This window comes from Centroberyx gerrardi, chromosome 2, assembly GCF_048128805.1.
Source record: "Centroberyx gerrardi isolate f3 chromosome 2, fCenGer3.hap1.cur.20231027, whole genome shotgun sequence".
NCBI lineage: Eukaryota > Metazoa > Chordata > Actinopteri > Beryciformes > Berycidae > Centroberyx > Centroberyx gerrardi.
The window spans coordinates 34,795,452-34,817,315 of record NC_135998.1 but is presented as its reverse complement, the minus strand read 5'-3'; the positions used below and the strand labels follow the sequence as shown (position 1 = coordinate 34,817,315).

General features: G+C 40.6%; 1 protein-coding gene across 2 annotated transcripts in view; it reads right to left on the bottom strand.

Moving 5' to 3' along the window:
• Positions 1-5,028: 5,028 nt before the first annotated feature.
• The window catches only part of vldlr (very low density lipoprotein receptor), an 82,506-nt gene continuing 65,670 nt past the window's right edge, over positions 5,029-21,864 (bottom strand). The window contains exons 17-20 of one of the 2 annotated variants that reach the window (XM_078288396.1): positions 12,997-13,053; positions 7,901-7,978; positions 7,060-7,229; positions 5,029-5,076 (exon numbers count right to left, since the gene is read on the bottom strand). In XM_078288396.1, the coding sequence (XP_078144522.1) occupies positions 5,041-5,076; positions 7,060-7,229; positions 7,901-7,978; positions 12,997-13,053 (341 nt within the window). In that variant the 3' untranslated portion in view covers positions 5,029-5,040. The remainder of the gene's footprint in view (positions 5,077-7,059; positions 7,230-7,900; positions 7,979-12,996; positions 13,054-21,864) is intronic. The other variant, XM_078288399.1, reaches the window with a different exon arrangement.

Here is a 21,864-nt window from a genome sequence, read left to right as displayed (position 1 = left end):
TGTGTGTGTGTGTGTGTGTGTGTGTGTGTGTGTGTGTGTGTGTGTGTGTGTGTGTGTGTGTAAACCTAAAACCAGTTAACCAGCATGCAGAACCATCCTGGGAGCTCTAATGCCCTCTGACTCTCACAGATCAGTCACACACACACACACATGTTGGCATCTCATACATGTGCACAAAACACACAGATACACACTAGATGGTCACACACACACACACACACACACACACAAGGGGATGCAAAATGGCACAAACTAGTCATATAAGCATGCTAAGAAGATTCAAACAGCAAGAGATAAATAAGGAGACTGGAGTGGAAGTGGCTGCACCCAATTCAGCTCTAAACTATGGAGGGATTTCTGCATCAATAATCACAAATACATGCAATAAAATCAATATAAATATAAATGGAAAAAGATAAATCAATACTACAATCCACAAATATGTATTAAGATTGCTGAATGCAAAAAAACGGAAACACAAATGTACCTCTCATCCACAAATGACTGAAACGGAGGAATGGCTGCACCCAAATTCAGCTCTAAACAGACAAATGCCACACACACACACACAGAGAGAGAGAGAGACTCACACACACACACACAGAGAGAGACTCACACACACACACTACAACCACAAGAGGAATTCAGTGACTCTCACACACACACACACACAGACTACAACCACAAGAGGAATTCAGTGACTCTCACACACACACACACACACACACACACACACACAGCGGCGAGGTGGGAAGCGGCTCCTGGCGTCTGATGCTGCTGACAGATGATCTGGGTGCTTAAAGATTTAAATACTATTATCCTCTTCCATCCCTCCCTCCCTCCCTCCCTCTATCCCTCCATCTCTCTCTCTCTCTCTCTCTCTCCTCCCACTCTCCTCTCCCTCTGTCTATAGATACAGTACATCTATATTTCTGTTTTAAATGTATATTTCTGGCTTGCACTGTCACACTCTTTCTTTGGTGAACAGAAATTTTATAAATCTGTAAATTGTCCATCACAGTTACAGAAGTAGACAACATAGATCTGAAATGTTCAGCAGATGCGCTTCCTCTTGTCGCCCTTTTTCCAACATTATAATAATAATAATAATAATAAACTTTATTTATATAGCACCTTTCATATCATAAAATGCAGCTCAAAGTGCTTTACAAGAGAAACAATAAAAATCAATAACACAGGCATTAAGACAACAATCCTAAGATATAAAAAGCATAAAACAAGTATAAGAAATCTAAAACAAGTATATCAAAGAATAAGATAATAATAAAATAAATTAAAAATAATAAAGAATAAAGTCCTAGATATAAAAAGCATAAAACAAGTACAAGTATAAAATAAACTGAAAGTAGTAAAGAACAATCCTAAATATAAAAAGCATAAAACAAGTATAAGAAATATAAAACAAGTATAAGAAATATCAAAGAGAGTGGAAGTAACTAATTACATTTACTCACTTTACTGTAATTGAGTAGCTTTTTAATTGTACCTTTTTGAGTATTTTTCAAAGTCAGTAATTTTACTTTTAAGTACATTTTTGCTTAAGTACTCCATTTTAAATCACATCCATTACAGAACAGATTTTGTGTCTCCGTCAGCAACAGAAGAGGAATCTGACTTTACTTTGATTCTGCACTTTATTATTAGACTGATTTTCCATCTTTCTTGTGTTTACTCTTAAAAGATGTCAGTCGTTTTGTGTCTGCTGCTACTCGGCCTCCAGACCTTTCCTTCATATCATTTTAAACTCTCACCACCTTTCCTTACTTATCCCTCCTGTTGTGTTACGGCCAAATCTGACCCCATTTACCACTTTCTGCTGTTGTTAATATGGTTTCTTTTATCAGATTGCCATAAGGCTTCATGACTTCCTCCACACAAGATGTCAGAGCACAAATCATGTTCACAACTTTTAGTTAAAGGTGTTTTATTCAAACTGAAGATCTGTGTTGAGTCTGGTCAAATCTGGGCGGCCATAGAAAATGAATGTGGAGCCAAACATCAAATGACAGAGTTTCAAAATTAGTCCCTGGCTAAACTTTGACACATCACAGGTTGTAATAATAAATCAACACAATTTCCTCTAGTCTTCACTATATTCACAATATTACATTAGTTGTGGTTTTCTTAAAAAACGAGCAGAATCATTTCAGTTAAACGCGAGCTAGAGATTGTAAATTATGAAAAGAAGTGCGATGAGGAATGAAGTTTGTTAAAAGTGCAACAGCATGAGGGAATCTGATGTTTTATGGCTGCTAATAAAGAGTTTTAAAAGGGCAGAGGTGTGACTAAGTCAACTTTGCTCGAGTCCCAAGTCTAAATGTAGATTACCAAGTCAAGTCCAAGTCATTAATGTCAAGTCTCAAGTCTAAATGTAGAACAGCCAAGTCAGAACAAATCAAGAGTCCAGTATCAATTTAATATCTTAAAGAAAACTAAATATCTAGGACTTTTCAATGCAATATGGTTTTAATAGGATAAAAACTTGGTAAGAGCATCATGAGTTTGATTTCTATAATCAGTTTCAACTTCAATAAATTCAATCATTCCATACAAATTCAGAAAACAGAATTTAAATTCAGTCGTCCGCTGGAACAAATCTCATCACTTTCAATCTAAGTCATTTACACAAACACAAGATCTCAAGTCAAGACTTTAGAAACCTTTTCAAGTCATCAAAGTACAAGTCAGAGTCAAGTCCCAAGTCACCAGAACCCAAGTCAAGTCAAGTCTCAAGTCTTCTCTTCATGCATCAAGTCAAGTCTCAAGCAATTAAAACTGTGACTCGAGTCCCCTCCTCTGCTAAAGGATTTTAAAGTGGGACCGTGGCGTTGATAAAACACAAGGGTTAATCCAAGCTGTGTGTGTGTGTGTGTGTGTGTGTGTGTGTGTGTGTGTGAGAGAGACTCAGAGGTCAACTAGCTGCAGATTAATCCTTGTTGTGGTTGAAGGGGGATAACGGACGGACGGACACGTTCCAAATAGAAAGACTTGCAGCTTTCCCGCCGTCGCGACCCAGTTCCATAACTTGAGAAGCGTGCCTCGCTCGCTCTTCCCTCCGGCGTTTTCCGCTCCGGACCGGAGAGACGAGTCGGATCAGATTCTCTGCAGAGACTCAGAGGGACGTGTGTTAGAAACGTCACGGGTTTGATTCCCGCCCTGCGACCTTTGTGCCGTCTCATTCCCCCTTTCCCCCCCTCAAGCTTTTCAGAAATTAACTTCTTTGTCGTGGCCTAGTTCCAATACTTGAAAAATGCACCTTTTCTTTTTACGGCGAGCTGGTTCAGTAGATTGAGGTTTGCAACATTGCGGGTTTGAATCCTTCCCATGACCTTTGACACGCGTGTGCTGCTCTCTCTCCTCTACACTCTACACCATCTGAACAAGGCAGACATACTGAAACAAAGATAAACAAAAAAGGCACCTGAGCGGCTTGATGTCCGGCCATAATCACCATGATCTATTAAACATAAGCAGTTATGATAATGAGGTCATTAATTAAACTTTTAAGTGTTAAAGTGTTTAGGATGGATTTTTGCCTTTAAGCCATACTCTGACCTAAACCCAATTCTAAACTCAAAATTGTCTATTGAAGAAAAAAACAAAACTCTTAAAAACTCAAACTGGTTCTCACAAGAACAGCAAAACACACACACACACACACACACACACACAGAGAAGAGACAGGCAGCCATGTTTTGAACAACTTTGTGGGTCAGGTTTTATTTTGAAGTGATTTGCAAATCAGTTTCTTCACAGATACAGAGCTTTTCTTTTTGTTTTTAATAGTTTTCCCCCTCACTGTACAAGGCTAGAAAAAGTTCACAGCAACAGCACACAAACATACAAAATAGTTTAACAAATTCAGTTGTGTTTATTTCATGTTTTTTTTTTTTTTTTTTCCTGTTAAATACATCTTAACTCTAACCCTGGTACTATGCCCAGCCATAGCAAAAAATTGATTTCAAGTCAAATGTATACAATCTTATTTACAGAAGGAACATTTGATCAAAGTGCATCGAGAGAGTCCTGATTGGCGGTCGTGTCTCTGAGGGTTGATGGGTAAATATATACAATGTTTACAAATGTTGTAACCATGGTGATCCTTACAGAGCTTCTATAATAATAACAATAATAATGCATAATCAACATGGAGTGAGAAACAGAAAACAAAAAAACAAAACAGCTTCGTAAGAATGCGCTTCAGGAGGTAACGTTCGCAGGAAAAACAATAAAAATAACCAAAATTTAAAAAGAAAAAGAAAATAAAACTTACATCTTTTAATTAAGACGTCACCGCCCAAAAACGTGATCTTACATAAATATTCACAGATCGAGTGTCCGTCGGGGACGAAAGAGACGAGAGAGAGAGAGAAAGTTCGGGCCGGGGGGGGGGGGGGGGAAACGACCTTTGACCCCCTTCCCCCCCCCCCGCCCCGCCCTGGAATATGGTCAAAAAGGAGTCTCGAGCCGTCTTTACACAGTTTCGACGGCCGATCCGGTTTCGAAAAACAACGTTGATCCGGTTAAAACGAGGGTTAAAATCCCCCGCGATGATGTTTTTGGCGTGAGAAATACTGTTTGACAAAAACGGCGCGCAAGAGGTGATGAAATTGAGCAAAATCGATCGCTTTCCTGTCCGTCTGGATCCCCGCGTTCCCTCGCTTTTATCCGTCGGTTGTGTAAAGACGGCGTTCGACGCTTCGTGGAGGGCGGGGCTAGAATGGCGGACGGCTGCTCGAGGCCACAACCTCCCAAAAAAAAACCCTCCAAACGTCCCTTAACACTTTGGACGCACTGTGTGAAAATAGTTTTGACACAATAATTTCGTTGTAATATTCACATAATAAATAACATAACATTTCCTCCCTTCACCCTCACCGTAGATAATAACATAATGCACTTCAGAAGGCATGTGGTCGTACTGTAAGGGCTTGCTGCTACGGACGACCATCGGCATGGAAACGAGGAGGCGCCATGCAACGCTGGGGGTCGCCGTAAAAAAAACAAAAGAAGAGACGATCATGATAAATCGTCGTCTGTGCTCACCACCGATATCTGAGAGAGAGAGAGAGAGAGAGAGAGAGAGAGAGAGGGAGAGAGAAAGAGAGAGAGAGGGAGATAGAGAGATAGAGAGAGAAAGAAAGAGAGAGAGATAGACAGAGAGAGGGAGATAGAGAGAGAAAGAGAGGGAGAGAGAGAAAGAGAGACACAGAGAGAGAGAGAGAGACAGAGAGAGAGAGAGAGAGAGAGACAGAGAGAGAGAGACAGAGAGAGAGAGAGAGAGGGACAGAGAGAGAGAGAGAGAGAGAGAGAGAGAGAGAGAGAGAGAGAGAGAGAGAGAGAGAGAGAGAGAGATCCATTAGTATTTGATTTGTAGCAGAGTTATTTGTGCCAAAGTGAGGTGAATAAAGTTTTAGAGGAACGTCACAGTGAAACAGGATGTTGAGAGCATCTTGCTTCCTTAATGTGATGTATTTCCTGTTGAAACAGGATGTTGAGAGCATCTTGCTTCCTTAATGTGATGTATTTCCTGTTGAAACAGGATGTTGGGGCGGGACATAATGGGGAGAGGAGGGATCATTCAAAAGTCTAAACCAATGGAATATGAGTCAGGGAGAGAAAGGCAGTTTGATTTGATGGGAGGGGCGGAGGGGCGGGACTGTTCAGAAATTTGGTACATGATGAGGTCACCGTTAAAGGGACACTGTTTTCCAGGAAGTAAATGCAATGGGATTTTGAAATAAAAATACAAGGAAATACAAATTTTTTTTTTTTGTTGTTGCACATATTAGTTAAATAGGTGTATATTACAAGGTAAAAAGTCATTTTTCGTTTCATCACAGACCGGCAGGAATTCTGGGTAGTGAAGTTCAGATTTTTTTTCAAACTGTTGCCTCTCTCTGTCATTTGGATCTGTGAACCTGCGTCTCACTCTGCGTCTCACTCTGCGTCTCACTCTGCGTCTCACTCTGCGTCTCACTCTGCGTCTCACTCTGCACTCAGAACAGGGAAAAAATCTAGAGTTGATAGATGGAAGGAGGTGAACGGAGCGAGATGGACACGTCTTCGCTCTAGGTGCCGCCACCTGACGCCTCGCCAGGCGTACGGTGAGGCGGTCCGTTGCCGTGACGACTGCAGGGTCGTGTCCATCTCGGGGCTTTTTTTTTTTTTAAACTTTTGCACTTAGGTTAATCTGTTTAATCTGTGTGTAGAGAGACGCGCTCAGCGGACGGGCAACAACGCAGCGAGGATTACTGCAGGTCACAGGGTCAGGCTGAGTTTACGGATCAGGAAGCCGGACTTCGGTCGGAGGAAGTGGTGCCGGGGGTTAAATCAGTTTGATCCATCAGGAAACAGATTATTGACGGATAGATTTGTGTGTGTTGGTTTGTTTTGAACATCAACATGGAGGAGAGGCAGAAGAACACTGCAAAAACTGACAGACTTGTTAAGTTGTTTTCTCTTGTCTCCAGACTTATCAATCTTATTTTAATATTTTTTTTTTAGTGAAATCATCTCACTGCACTGGCAGATAATTTTACCGCTTTCAACTAATTTCACTTTTTTTCCCCCAGGAGAATGTAACTTGTTTCAGGACATTTTCTTGGTAAAAGTGAAATTGTCTTGGAGAAAGTTTCTTGTTTCCAGATTTTCTTCATTGTTTTACGATGATTTCTTGAAAGAAGAAGTCATATTGTCATGAATCAAGTGAAATTTACTGAAAACAGCAAGATTATCTGCCAGTGCAGTGAGAGAATTTGACTAAAAATGTCATGAAATAAGCTGATAGGTCTGGAGATAAGATAAAATCACTGGACAGCTTGTCAGTTTTTGCAGAAGAACAGGAAGCTTTGCTCATAACGGAGCTGCTTGATAGAAACAAGAAGAAATGGAAAGAAACAGACTCTACAGTATAAATTCAATAAGAAACTGAGCTGGAAAACCTGCAGTCGTCCCGAGTGTGTGTGTGTGTGGTTGTTTACTTGTTTACAGTCGTCCCGAGTGTGTGTGTGTGTGGTTGTTTACTTGTCGACTCACCGCAGGATAGGTGTGTCCCACGCTGGAGCTGTGCCGGGTGATGTCGATGTTCAGGTCTTCTTCTGTGGTCTTCAGGTACACCGGGTTGTCAAAGTTCATGCTCTTCTGGTTCTTCAGCTGCCAGTTCCTCCACATCAGGTAGCCGCCCGCCGCCGCCATCGCCAACAGCACTGGGGGGACGGAGGAACACACACACACACACACACACACACACACACACACACACACAGAGTCAGAGCATGTGTTTATATCAATGTGCAGTATGTATGAGTGTGTTAATGAGTGAGAACGTGAATGAGGCTGTGAGAGAGAGAGAAAGAGAGAGACACAAAGATTGCTTGTGCTCTTATACTTCTATCCTTGTGAGAACCATTTTAGTTATTATTATTTATTTATTATATTATTTTATTTAGTTTTAGACCTTCAGAATAATGTGTCAGCTCATCCTCACTTCAAGGATAAGACTTAAATGTTCAGCATTAAAATTCAAGGACTTTTCAACAACTTTCAAGGTCTGGATTTGGTGGAGTTTGGGTAAAATATGACACCGGTCAGAAATTAGACTGTGGTGAAATCAATGTTAAATCATCAGGATGAGTGACAGGTGTCGGGGGGCGGGAACTTGACCGACTGAGGGGGGAGGAGGGCGGGGCTAACAATACACTTGGTTGATACAAGGCTAAAAGTTGCATATTAAGAGTTTCAGTGTTACAGTTGAGGGGGAATAAATGTAGTCAATGGACGGTCCTCACAAGTATATAAAGACAGAAGTGTGTGTGTGTGTGTGTGTGTGTGTGTGTGTGTGTGTGTGTGTGTGTGTGTGTGTGTGTGATATACTCACAGACAGGCAGTATGGCCCAGGCAGCAGCCGACCCTCTGGCTGTAGAGTTCACCTGGATGGACGTGCTCACATTCGCTTCTGGAAGACCAAACAAAAACCACGAGTCAGCAACAGAAATCTGAAACACACCGTTAAAAATAATGACATTTTAAACACATCTGTAGTCAAGAGTTAGACGGATACATCAGACCGATAACAGGCCTTCAAAACTCAGATATCGGCCAGTCAGTGTTCCCCACCATGAGCTTTATTGGCATTAAATACTACAGCATCTCAACAGTGATACTCAAGAAAAAGTAGCAATAACAACAAAAAAATAACTGAACAATAGAAAATTGCAATTATTCAATCACACACAAAGCAGAGTAGAAAGTATTAGTAGTTAGGTCAGTTCTCCTGTCTCAGGTTTTCACAGGATGTTATATAAACAGCAGCTAGAGTGGCTTTTTTTTTTTTTAATACTGTGTAATATACTGTCCAAAAATATCACTCAAACCCTAATCTGGTTATTTATTGAACCAAGAACTGAAGTTACTGAATATCCGTCAACATGTGCAGTAATCTGTTGTCATTCTGTGCTGTCAATCATTCTGTAAGGACACCTGCTGTGTTACTGAAGCTGTGAATTTCATCTCATTTAAGAACTGAAACTCTCTGAAGATAAAATGTGATCTTCAACACGACGACAACACTTCAGCATCAAGACTCCCAGACTCTGGACCGACCCGCCTGAGGAGCCAAAACCTCTTTTATACACTTTGGTTTTACGTAATGGACCTTTAATCATCGTTTTGACTTTCCTTTCATGACTCTCGCCTTGCTTTTGTATTCCTTACTTGTTTTTTTATTGCTTTTTGCATGTTTTTTGTTTGTAGAGCGATTTGTGACCAAGTTTTGATTAGTGCTATATAAATAAAGGGGTAACACTTTACAATAAGAGTACACTAAGTTAAGGGTTAGTTAATGCTTAATAAGGGTTAACTAATGTGTAATTTACTAATGGTGTTCATGTTAACTAAGGTATTAATTTATACATTATTTAATAGTTTACAAAGATGACTATTAAATAATGTATAAATGAATACCTTAGTTAACATGAACACCATTAGTAAATGATTACCAGACACATTAGTTAACTGTTAATTATGTTATTATGTTAATTATTTAATTATTAATGTACCCTTATTGTAAAGTGTTACCAATAAAGGTGATATAAATAAAGGTGATTATTTTCTAATTTTATGAATTATTATTAGTCAGAGACCCGGCCTGTGAGCCTTGGTGGCCGATAGTGACACCGGTGTCAGTGGTGTCAGTGGTGTCAGTGGTGTCCGGCGCCGGAGCGAGTGACCTGACTGGCAAACAGCGAGAGTGAAAGGAGGGAGAGAGAGTTCAGGACAAAGAGACAAATCACAGGGTTTTGTTAAGCGGGGTTTCTCCTGCCAGTCGGTCTGCGGCTGCCAGCTGACTTGGTGACGCCGGTCGCCTTGCCAATCCTCTCAGCCACATAATGAAAACCCCAAGGACAAGGAGCTCACTAAACTCCAATAATGTCAACGGTAAAAAAAAAATTATTAGAATCGTAAAATCAATTCAAACTGCACACCAGTTAAGCCTTTCTGTGATTGGGAATAAGAGTTTGAGCTCTGAGTTCAGTAAAGGCCAAACAGAAAGAAAATACCAGAAAACTCCGATCCTAAAAACAAAACTAGACAAAACTTCAGCCCAGTTAAAAAAAAAAAGCACTCTCTCAAATCCTCTATTACAGCTCTTGACCAGACTGGACCTGGCAGCTTAAATCTTGAGGTTTTCATGTATTCTGAAGCTGTAAAATGCTTTTCCTACGTTTGCAGATCCTGAACTAACCCCTGTCTGAGTTGCTGTCAGCAGAGAAAAAAAACCAGAAAAGCACACTTTCTGTCTGCAAGTCCTATTTCTCAAACAATCTAGGCATGTGTGCCTCATAACTGGGGTACTGGAAAAAAAAAAAAAGCAGCAGTGTATTTCCCCAGACAGCTCAGATCACAGTATTTGAAAATAATATGGTAAAAGTAGAAAGTGAGTCGGTGAGCCTTCTCCCCTGCTGCTGCAGCACAACTCCGCTTCCCAAAGACGTCTGAAGGATGGAAGTCGTTTTCCCTGCTGTACGATGATCACCGCTTTATTCTCCAATAACTCAACTGTGACTGGCACTTGCACATATTCTGAGTGTGTGTGTGTGTGTGTGATGTTGTTTTGGGACACTTGCTTGTTTCCACCAGCAGGTGCTGCCCCAGTGCCATGCAGAGTGCAAAACTTAATACTGCATTGTAGTTTAATATTGAAATCCTGCGTTTATCAGCAAGATTTAATTATCTCATCAAAAACGACTTGATTATTATTAGTTTTTTTTTTCCTTCTTTAAATAATGCTCTATAATTGTATGCAACCTTGATATTTTCTTCTTAAGAAAAGCCTAACTAGGGACAGGAGTTGGAAACTAGAAATAGCTCTAATCTCTGTCTGCAGAACATCAGCTGCATCAACTTGTTTGAAACCAGTTGAAGTGGCTCTATGTTAACTTGTCCTGATCAAATAAACTATATAAATAAATAAAGTAAATACCACAGGAACAGAACAAATAAAACATCCTGTGCAGATGGAGCCTAAAACTTCCGCCTCCAACAGCAGCAGGGAGAGGTGACAGGACAGTATTTGGCAACGCTGTGGCTCAGAAACAAATAAAATCATGAAGCAAAATCCATGAAAACGAGAGAGACGTTACAAACAGCAGCTTCTCTTCTGACTTCACGCTCGTTACGCAGCTTGGTTTGCGCTCCTGGTTTCTTCGTGCGACTCATGTAAACAGCCGCTCAGCGCAGGATCAAGACAAAGTCACCGAGCAAACACTTCATCGCACCGCCGGCTTGACAGTCGCATGTTAAACCTCGAGTGTGTGTAATGTTTAAAAGGCCGACAGGTTTGGCCAAATCCATGTACAGCATGTTAGCAAAGCAGCTAAAGCCTCCTTCAGTCACAGCACACAGTACCGTCACCACAGACAGTCACACCAGTACCAGCTGCCTAAACTAAACCAGATCAATAAACCTGAACGGTAAAATCAAGTGACGAATCATAGCCTGCACTCTCTGTTCAGACCGACATCTCTAACACACCAAGTACCGGCACAGCAGGAGTTTTAACAAGCGTAAACTACCTCAACTATACCCAGTATTATAAATAAAACAACAAAACAAGCATGATAACAACAGACTCGAACCTGCAGCACAGCAGGATCCATAACGAGCGTAAGAGAGACCCAAACTGTACTGACTGCAAAGCCCTGATGGAGGAAAACTACGTGTTTGAATGTGAATATGAAAACCAAACCAATTTGTTCAGAGCTGCACAGCACACAGTTCACTTTTAGTTTATTTGCAAAGGGATTAAAAAGTGATTAAAAAAAAACACACTGATTAAATCAAATGATAAAAACAGAAAGCAGCAAGGAAAACAAACTCTAAATTTGTGCAGGCTTTTAAAAACATCTCACCTCAATAACAAACAAAACAAAGAAACACAAATCAGAATGCAAGTAGAGATACAACTAGGTTAGATAAATCTGAATGACAAATTAGTGCAGCAAGGTTTTTAACAGGCACAGGCTGTCCAAGCATAGAAACTACTTCACAACCAAAACCGCATGCAAGCAACCTGATCACCAAAACCAAACCAGCCTCGGGGAAATACAGCTGACCGTATGATTTCTAATTCTTGATTGATACACTTTGACTTGGCAGACAATTAGCCAGCATCAAAAAAGTGAACTTCACTGGCAAAATAAATCAAACAACATCAAGATTTTCTCTGGAAATCTACTAAACCTTCAGTCTTTTAGGTCTAGGATGAAATTACACCTGTGATTCCTGGGGCAAATTGGCTAAATATGACAAAATTAAGCATAAACTGTTTTAAATTAATCATCAGGAATGCATCAAGAATCCAGCAAGAAGCATGTTGGACAGATTAGCAGTCACACAGACAGAAGCCCCATCACAGAAACTGGAAGCATGCTGGTCAGACAGAAGACCAGCTGGTTGGTTAGAGACAGTTAACCCACCATGGCTACAGGAAGTGATGTCATCATTTATTCTCAGCATGGAGATTAACAAAAAGATCGAAGATCCAAGTGGTTCCACACTTTCACTTCAGCAAAAATAAATCAAGTTTTATTAAAATGTCCAGTGGACCCAGGAAGGAAGGAGGGAGGGAAGGAAGGAAGGAAGGAAGGGGGAAGGAAGAAAAGGAAGAAAGACAAAGAAAGAAAGAAAGAAAGAAAGAAAGAAAGACAGAAAGACAAAGAAAGAAAGACAAAGAAAGAAAGACAGGAAGAAAGAAAGAAAAAAGAAAGAAAGACAGAAAGACAGAAAGAAAGAAAGAAAGACAGAAAGAAAGACAGGACAGGAAGACAAAGAAAGAAAGACAGGAAGACAAAGAAAGAAAGACAGGAAGAAAGAAAGAAAGAAAGACAAAGAAAGACAGAAAGAAAGACAGGACAGGAAGACAAAGAAAGAAAGACAGGAAGAAAGAAAGAAAGACAAAGAAAGAAAGACAGAAAGACAGGACAGAAAGACAAAGAAAGAAAGACAGGAAGACAAAGAAAGACAGAAAGAAAGACAGAAAGACAGGACAGAAAGACAAATAAAGAAAGACAGGAAGACAGGAAGAAAGACAAGACAGAAAGAAAGAGACAGACAGAAAGAAAGATAAAGAGAAAGAAAGCACAGAGAAATAAAGAGAGAAAGAAAGAAAGATAGACAAAAAAGACAGAAAGAAATAAAGACAAAGAAAGACAAAAAGACAAATAAAGACAAAGAAACAAAGACAAAAAGAAAGACAGACAGACAAATAAAGAAAGAAAGAAAGCAACAAAGAAAGAAAAAAAAATCAGAATTTAGAAAAAAAAATAAATAATAAAAAAATTCAAATCTGTAAATTAAAAGCAACAGGAAGCACTTCCTGGATCCACGGCGCTCTGTAATTTCCCAGAAAGCCCAGCATGCCGGCAAGCTAGTCCCCATCCAGACAGACAGAGGAGCGGCGGCTGACGGTTTTACCTGGAGGCCGCTGTATTAGAGATTTCCCATCATCCTTTGAGGGAGTGGTAGACGGCTCTGTCGTGAAAGAGCGAGAGTCATGCTTTTGACAACAGAGACAAAAAACAAAACAAAAACACAAAGCAAAAAAATACATAAAATAAAGCTACAGAAGTTGCCCTATTTTAACGGCACACATGCAAGTAGGTCTTTCTTTGAAATTAGACTAGATCTCAAGAGACTAAACGAGTAAATAAAGACTCGATAGATGAAAGAGGGATCCATTTTCTTTAACATTTGAAAACAAAAAGCCAAAGCAACAGAGTCGGTTACAGCAGCTCATCTACAGTGAGACAACAGCACTGTATCTGTGTTTATGATAGTCCATATAAAGAAATTATCCAACCGCACACTGTTAGACTTTGTTGACAATATACTCACATCTTTATTTTTCTTACAGCATTTACAAAAATAGGCTTATAAAAAGGAGCGATCTCTGACAAACCGCCTACAATTTCAGAATGGCATAAGGTGATATTTGACCTTTTACCTATGGAATATTTAACATACTGGTCTAGAGGTAAAATTGACATCTTTTATCAAATATGGACTCCTTTCCTCGACTATATAGGACCTAGAATATCGGATATATTTTGGAGGGTACTACCTAGACCAAGGAATGTTGCTTGAATTTTGTATGGAAATCTTGTCTGAGTTTCTATTTTTAATTAATTAATTTTTTATTTTATTATTTTATTATTAGTGAAAGGAGGTAGAGTGTTAGTATTTTAGTGCTGAATTCCTACCCTATTTGTGGACTGTGGCTGTTATAGTATACTGTTATAGTAACCTGTCAAGAGTCTGTGCTGTGGGAGGGGAAAAAAAGAAAAAAGTGTGTATATATGTTTGTTATGTATTGAATGTATAATTGATAATAAAGAGATGTTTAAAAAAAATAAATAAAAAGGAGCGAACCTGAGGAAGCAACAAGCAAAACGCATTGTTCGCTCCTTCTATTCACTGCAAAAACTGACAGACTTGTAAAGTTATTTTCTCTTCTCTCCAGACTTATCGAGCTTATTTTAGGATTTTTTTTTTGTGTGAAATCATCTCTCTGCACTGTTAGATAATTTTACCGGTTTCAACAAATTAGACTTTTTTCCCCAGGAGAATGTAACTTGTTTCAGGACATTTTCTTGGGAAAAGTGAAACTGTCTTGGAAAGAAAGTTTCTTGTTTCCAGATTTTCTTCACTGTTTTATGATGATTTCTTGAAAGAAGTCATATTGGCATGAATCAAGTGAAATTTATTGAAACCAGCAGATTATCTGCCAGTGCAGCGAGAGAATTTGACTGAAAATGTCATGAAATAAGCTGATAGGTCTGGAGACAAGATGAAATCACTGGACAGCTTGTCAGTTTTTGCAGTGTAAGCCTATTTTTGTAAATGCTATAAGAAAAATAAAGTTGTGAGTATATTGTCAACAAAGTCTAACAGTGTCTAAATAAATCCGATATTCTAGGCCCTATATAGTCGAGGAAAGGAGTCCATATTTGATAAAAGATGTCAATTTTACCTCTAGACCAGTATGTTAAATATTCCATAGGTAAAAGGTCAAATATCACCTTATGCCATTCTGAAATTGTAGGCGGTTTGTCAGAGGTCGCTCCTTTTTATAAGCCTATTTTTGTAAATGCTGTTAGAAAAATAAAGATGCGAGTATATTGTCAACAAAGTCTAACAGCGTGCGGTTGGATAATTTCTTTACATGGACTGTTTTGTATTCCAACCAGCACCTGATTATAAGTGGCTGTGCACGGGCGTCTTGACTTCTTACCATGTTTATGGTATTTTACTTAAGACAGAAAACAATCAAGCGTAAAAGTCCTGAGCCAGATTCAAACCTACAACACTACAAGGAAGTTGTTATTTAGCAGGATGTTCCTATCAGCATCTATAGGACCACTATAGGGCGGCCAGCCAGCGATAAATCCCTTTAAGTCCGATCAATAGATCCTCGACCAGCTATGCAGAGGCAGCAAGATCATCTCCTATTGGTCTTGTTTAACTGTAAATTAGCAGAGCGTGCAGTCTGCTGCGTGGACACTGTGGAGGCTGCAACTGAACATCCTGCTCACTACATAACAAGCAGTCAGCACAGTCAACCTACAACAATCCAAATCTCAAATCCATTTCTCAACACCTCCACTCATACAGACTGCTATGCTGTGTTTTAGGACCAGTTTCAGCTGTTAATGCAACACAAAACAAGTTCAATTTCGATGTTTCGATTTCGAAGTTCGATGTAAGTTCACCGAGTTCAATTGAGACAGAAACATCTGCACTTTGCACCTTTTTATTAAAGCGTGATGTCGCAATAATCTGCAAGCAGTGTGCGAGCTTTTCACCGTTTCACTCTCTCACCTATTTTTGCCGACACACCTACAGTCGTTTGTATTTGGACTTCCTCAAAGGCAAAGTGACTTCTGCAGCTCCAGTACATGTCTGGTCTGAAATTAACTTTCTGGCTCAGCTGCCAAGAGCTGGTAAACTTAAAAAAAAAACATTACCTGCCAAGAGCAGGTAAAGACCAAAAACAGGATATAACCAAGGCATTCAAATGCTGTTACCGGCCAGTGAGGCGTGTGACTGATGATTGATTTATCCATCCAGACTAATTTTACCGGCATTTGGCGCTTGACAGGAGGCAATTTCAGACCCTGCTTGTGTTTACATCTGTGTTTAATTCAACACATTTGCGCTACTTTAAAAAACATTATCTCGCAGCGTCCAAAAAAGAAAATAGAAACAAATCCACTGGGTTTTAAAATGAAGAGTTGAAGGCGTTTCACCGCTCATCCGAGAGGCTTCTTCAGTTCTTCTTCTTCGGATGAGTGGTGAAATGTCTTCAACTCTTCATTTTAAGTCCAGTGGATGTGTTTCTATTTTTTTTGGACATCTTACTACCTTGATGACTGAAATGAATCTACACAGACATTTTACAGCAGCACACTGACACCAATAACTCTACGTTGTGTTGTCCCAAAATAGCGTTGGCGTGAATTAATCTGTTAAGCTGAGACACAAACCAATAATATAATGCAGCATCTACATCTCTATCTCCGTGCTGAGTTATGTAATTGCTTATTTTGGATGGTATTCTAACATTAAGTGAGAAAAGGCCGACAGTTTGGTGTGAAAGATAAAAGCGGTCTTTGTCTCTGTACAGCAGACTGTGCAGACAGAGGAGCCGACAGATGAATGATGACCTCTGGTTCGACACAGCGAGTCGCCTAATGGTATTCATCAATAAAGTCTCTTTTCAATTGGCTGTGTGGGTCACCCTGTCTAAAGCAGCTGCCACACTGTCCAATAAAACTTCTATTTTTATTCTATTGTACTGTCAGTATCAGGAGTAGCAGCGGCACTAGCAGGAGTACTCTTAGTAGTAGAAGAAGTAGTAGTAGGAATAGTAGGAGTAGTAGGAGTACCAGTAGTAGTAGGAGTAGTAGCAGTAGTACTGTTAGTAGTAGGAGTAGTAGTTGTACTGTTAGTAGTAAGAGTAATACCAGCAGTAGTAGTAGCAGTAGTACTGTTAGTAGCAGTAGTAGTAGCAGTAGTACTGTTAGTAGTAGTAGGAGTAGTAGTAACAGTAGTAGCACTAGTAGCAGGAGTAGTAGCAGTAGTACTGTTAGTAGTAGGAGTAGTAGTAGCACTAGTAGCAGGAGTAGTTGCAGTAGTACTGTTAGTAGTGGTACTACTAACTACTAGTAGTATTAGCAGCAGAAGAGACAGTAGTAGCAACAGCAGTTGTATCAGTATAATTTAGTAGCAGCATCATAGTAGAAGTAATAGTAGTATTAATAGTTGTAGCAACCGTAGTAGTGGCAGCAATAGCAGTAGTAGTAATACTACAAAGGTGATACATTTACGGTCAGTAAAACAGACATTATAACAGTGTAAAATTCAGATCAAGAGTGTGATATTCAACTTGAGTTGGCCCAGTGACTGCAAAGACCAAGTTAAAACAATCAATAATATACACAGCCTGTCAAAAGCTTGGGGACACCTTACCTTTTCTAAATTTTCAAAGTACTATTTGATTTTGTCTGTTATTTTTCAATGAAGTAGTAAGGAAAAAATGCCTCCAATGCTTTTGTTAATATAAAATAGCTATTTCCTAATACTTCGGATATATTTATTCAACACTCAGCTTCATGTTCATCAAAGTGTCTTTGGTGCCAGCACCACAAACCTCTGGGAAGTCCTGCAAGAGGCAGGCAGAGCGTCTCTGAGAAACGCCTAATAGTAATACTACAAGCAGTACTAGTAATAGCAGCAGCAATAGCAGTGGTAACAGCAGTAGTAGTATTAATAGCAGTAGCAGTAGTAGAAGTATCACTATCAGTAGTAGTACTTTTAACCAGCCAAGAACATTTCTGGGAGAAAACACTGTCTATGTGTAAAACTCTTGATTTAAAGTAGTCTGTGTTTTATAGACCGGTCAGGCACAAGATGAACGACGTCTCACAAAACATAAATCATGCAACTAAGTGGAGTCCCGACGAAAGGGAAAAAGAAAATCCCCCAAAAACATCTTTTATTTTAGCCTGCAAAGCAAAACCCTCCCCAGCCGCCTGTTACAGGCAGCAGAATGAAACCCTCGGTGGTAGTTTTGGGTTCAGAGTGAAGTAACCTCAGCGTGAGAGCGTCGTTTATTACTCCCTCTCTCACTAACAAGATTAGCCCGCGATGAGCCTTTCTCCCGCGCTGGTAAAAGCCGCGGCCGCACAATGCGCTACGGTTCCCGCTCGGTCCGGTTGTGACGGCTGTAAAATGGGATAATATCTGTTAGCGAGGGGGTTTAGTCGGGGAGCGCCGGGGCGGAGGAAGGTGGGGAGGCATTCAGAAAGTGACAGGCGTCCCTCTTTCAGCCCCCCCGCAACGCCTCGCTGCTCAATAGAACCAGACACACACAGAAAGCATGTAAATACACAGCTGTAGAAACACACACACACACACACACAAAGATAATGACACACTCACAAGCCACCAAGCACAAACACACACACAAGACAACCAAAGTCTGAGAAATAAACACACACAACCTCTCTGTTTCGGTCTCTCTCTCTCTTCGTTTCTGTCTCTCTCTCTCTCTCTCTCTCCCTCTGTCTCCCTCTCTCTCTGTTTCTGTCTCTCTCTCTGTCTCCCTCTCTCTCCGTTTCTGTCTCTCTTCCTCTCCCTCTCTCTCTGTCTCCCTCTCTGTTTCGGTCTCTCTCTGTTTCCGTCTCTCTCTCTCTCTCTCTCCATCTCTCTCTCTCTTGGTTACTGTCTCTCTTTCTCCTCGTCTCCATCTCTCCGTTTCTGTCTCTCTCTCTCTCTGTGTCCCTCTCTCTCCGTTTCTGTCTCTGTATCTCTCTCTCTCTCTCTGTTTCTGTCTCTCTCTTTCAAAGCACACACACACATACACACACAAAACACCCAACCTTGGATAAACACACAGGCTTGCATGGATTCACACGCTCACACACACCCCAAGTTTGCACACAGGCACTCACACACACACACACACACACACACACACACACACACACACACATACAGCACAGAGATAAAGACACTCACAAGCCACATAAAGCAGGCACACAAACACACAGAAGCCACTCAAGAAAGGACACTCACACACTCACACACACACACACACACACACAGAGAGCTTGGCATTCTGGGTGGCACATTCAGTCATCACGGTGGCTGTAAAAGCCCGGTGACATCCCCAGATTCCTCAAAACAACTAGTGAGGTGAGTCAGGCAGCAGAGACAGCCTGAAGGCCGTGAGACATAAACAGTGAAGACTATTACATTTTTGTAGAGTGTGTTAGCTGTAAAACTCTGCAGAGCTGGCAGTCCTTTACCGGTACACAGTGTGCCTCTCGTATGTGTGTATCTACTGCTGCGAGGGCCGAAAAGTACGATGGAGAGTAGAGTTAAACTAGATGGCACTCAGTAGAGCGCATTCCTCCGCCAACACCTGGACCTGAGATCTGCCTGTTCACAATCTACGCACCTTTAAAACAACCTTCAACACCACATGACCAATCAGCTCCATATCTGTTCGGTTTCCATTAGTGCTGCCATTCTTTTCAAGTTTTGGAAAAAATTAGCAGGTTGGTTCTGTCTAAACAGGAAATGCTTGTTGTTTGATTGGTCCAAATGCCTCTTCTTCTTCTGTCTGTTGATTGGCCACAAAGTCTGATGGTGTTATGTGAATCTGTTCTGAAGTTATATGCCTTTTTGTGAGAAGCCACGCCCCTTTTTGGTCAATTGGTGTGACAAATTAATCAGTTCTTCCCTGATCCATGACCAATCTTTCCACAACGTTTTGCGCAAATCCGTTGATGACTTCATGAGAAATCCTGCTAACAGACACACAAAGACAGAGGGAACAGGGCGGAAACAAAACCCCCGTCCAACTCTGCTGGCAGAAGTAATGATGAAAAAATATTCTAGGGATGGAAAACTTTTGCGCAGTTTCTGGCAAATTGCCCATCTACCTTTCCTTAACATGTAGCTGATGTAGTATGACCTGAAGTGGATGGAGCAGCAGTCTACAATAAAATGGAGCAGAGAAATATCAAAACCTTGATACACTTTGATGCACGGCAGATGGGAAACTTTGCCAGCAATTATTAGGAACAGCACTCCCCCGTTTTTTTTAACCTGTGTTTTCACCCGTTAGTTTGTTAGTTTGTTTGTCTGTCACCAGGATACCTAAAAAAAACGTATGAATCTCCGTGAAATTTGGTGGACGGATCGGCCTTGGGCCAAGGAACAGCTGATCAGATTTTGGTGGTGATCCGGATCTGGAATTAGATTTAGATTAGACTAATTGGACTAATGGAGACACAGATTTGATTCCAAGGGTGTGGTTGCCGGGTCAAGAAATCAATTTAACTTAAAATTTAAGTGAAAGGAATGATGTCTTTGGGTGCAACAAGTTAAAGAGCGCAAACCTCCGTCAGCACTGAAGATTTCTCTAAGTGCCTTCCAGTTGTTCCTCATACATCACTCCAGTTTTCACGCAGTATTTGCTTTGATTATTCACAGTATCCACACTGATTTTGCCATTCTAATTTACGCAAAACGCTACCTGCTTATCAGGGCCTTCATGCAGGACTAGAGTGTAAAACAGAAAAGAGAAGAATTTGCATTACATGGGTCAGACATCGTCACGAATTACCAAAAAACAGACACACTCACAGTCTCACACACACCACAAAGTCCTTGGCTGAGAAAAATACAACCAAGTTGTTATAGAAGAGATGCAGCACAGAAAGTTAAAATAATAAAAAATACAGGATCATAAAAGATTCAGACTCAACTGTGAGCAGCCAACAGGAGAAAAGACAATTTCCCAGAAGGACAACTACATGGAGAGCAGACTGTAGAAGAGAAGAAGAAAGATGCACTCTCAACAGATTTACGACACATCCATGAGTTTTGTTTGGGACAAATAAAAATGAGGTCACATTTGACAGTGAGGATTTTTTTTTTTTTGAGTAGTATTTATTTTAGAGCTGCAATAGGCAACTTCACACGTTGGCGGCTCCAAACGGCAGCGAGAGGCAACGGTTTGAAATTTGTGGACCTAAAAACCCTGAAATCCTGCAGTGTGAGGTCAGTGAACGTCACACAGCAGCTCATGTTCACCAAGCAGCCGGTCTGTGATGCTTTATACCAAAGAAACCAGACGAGACGAGTCCAGCTTTCTCTGGACGGTTTCAACGGAGAGTTTTCGCGTCCCATGATGCTCTAAATGTTTCAGAGGCTTTTCCATCCTGACAAGAATTACATTTTGGGGGGGGGGAAACTGAATACTTGCACATTTTGTTTTTGGCATGAAAATGGTCAAATTTGAAGATTGAATATCGGCCCAAAATATCAGCTATGAGAAGATTCAAGTTATTCGTAATACGTCGAAAGGTAACAAATATGCGTTATCCCAAACTGGACACATGGATGTAATGAAAATGCCTGAATTCAGTTGTTAAACAGACACACAAATTCAGCTGTTGCACCGATACAGGACGGGATACAGAGAAACAGACATGAGAGGAATAGCTGAACAAAACAGAGAGAGCGGCACAGCAGAGAAAAGATATTGCAAAGGAGGACAGCGTATAAAAACATCAAGAAAGGCTGGAAACAGACTCACAGCTCTCTCTTGCATATAGAGCAGACTAAAACAACACTTAAAGAAGCAGAACGGCAAACTTTCATTGAAGAGGGTGAGAGGACAGCGGTGCAGAGAGTTGTCAGGGAGATGTTCCAGTGCTTCATTTACAGCGCAGTCTGCTTCTACAGCTGAGTCCAATTAGGGAGAATATGTGGGGAAAGACAATTCAGCTGTCGGGTTACGGTCTGACACTGCCGCAGCATGAAAAGGGAAGACTGTGGCAGAGCGGAGAGGAGCTGAATGGTTCGAGACAAAAAGCTCCACTTAGCTACCAGCAGAGTAAAGCTGCGGAGACGAAGGAGAGGGCAGTGAAAGGTGAAAACGGTTTCTTACTGAGGAAGGGCTGGAAATATCAGTTACTTTCATTTCTGAATAATCTAGCGCTGAAAGTAACAATTACTTTCATTATCGTTTAGTGTATAAAATGTCAAAAACAACAGCAAAATGCCCATTGCAAGTTCCCAGAGTCCAAAGTGATTCTTCAAATGTCTCACTTAGTCTGACCAGCAGCCAAAAAAACCTCAAAGTATTCATCTCGTAATGATATGAAACTGAGAAAAACAGCAAATCTTTGAATTTGTGATGCTGTAACCAGCAAATGTTTGGTATTTTTACTTGATAAATGACTAAAACCATTAGTCGATTATCAAAAT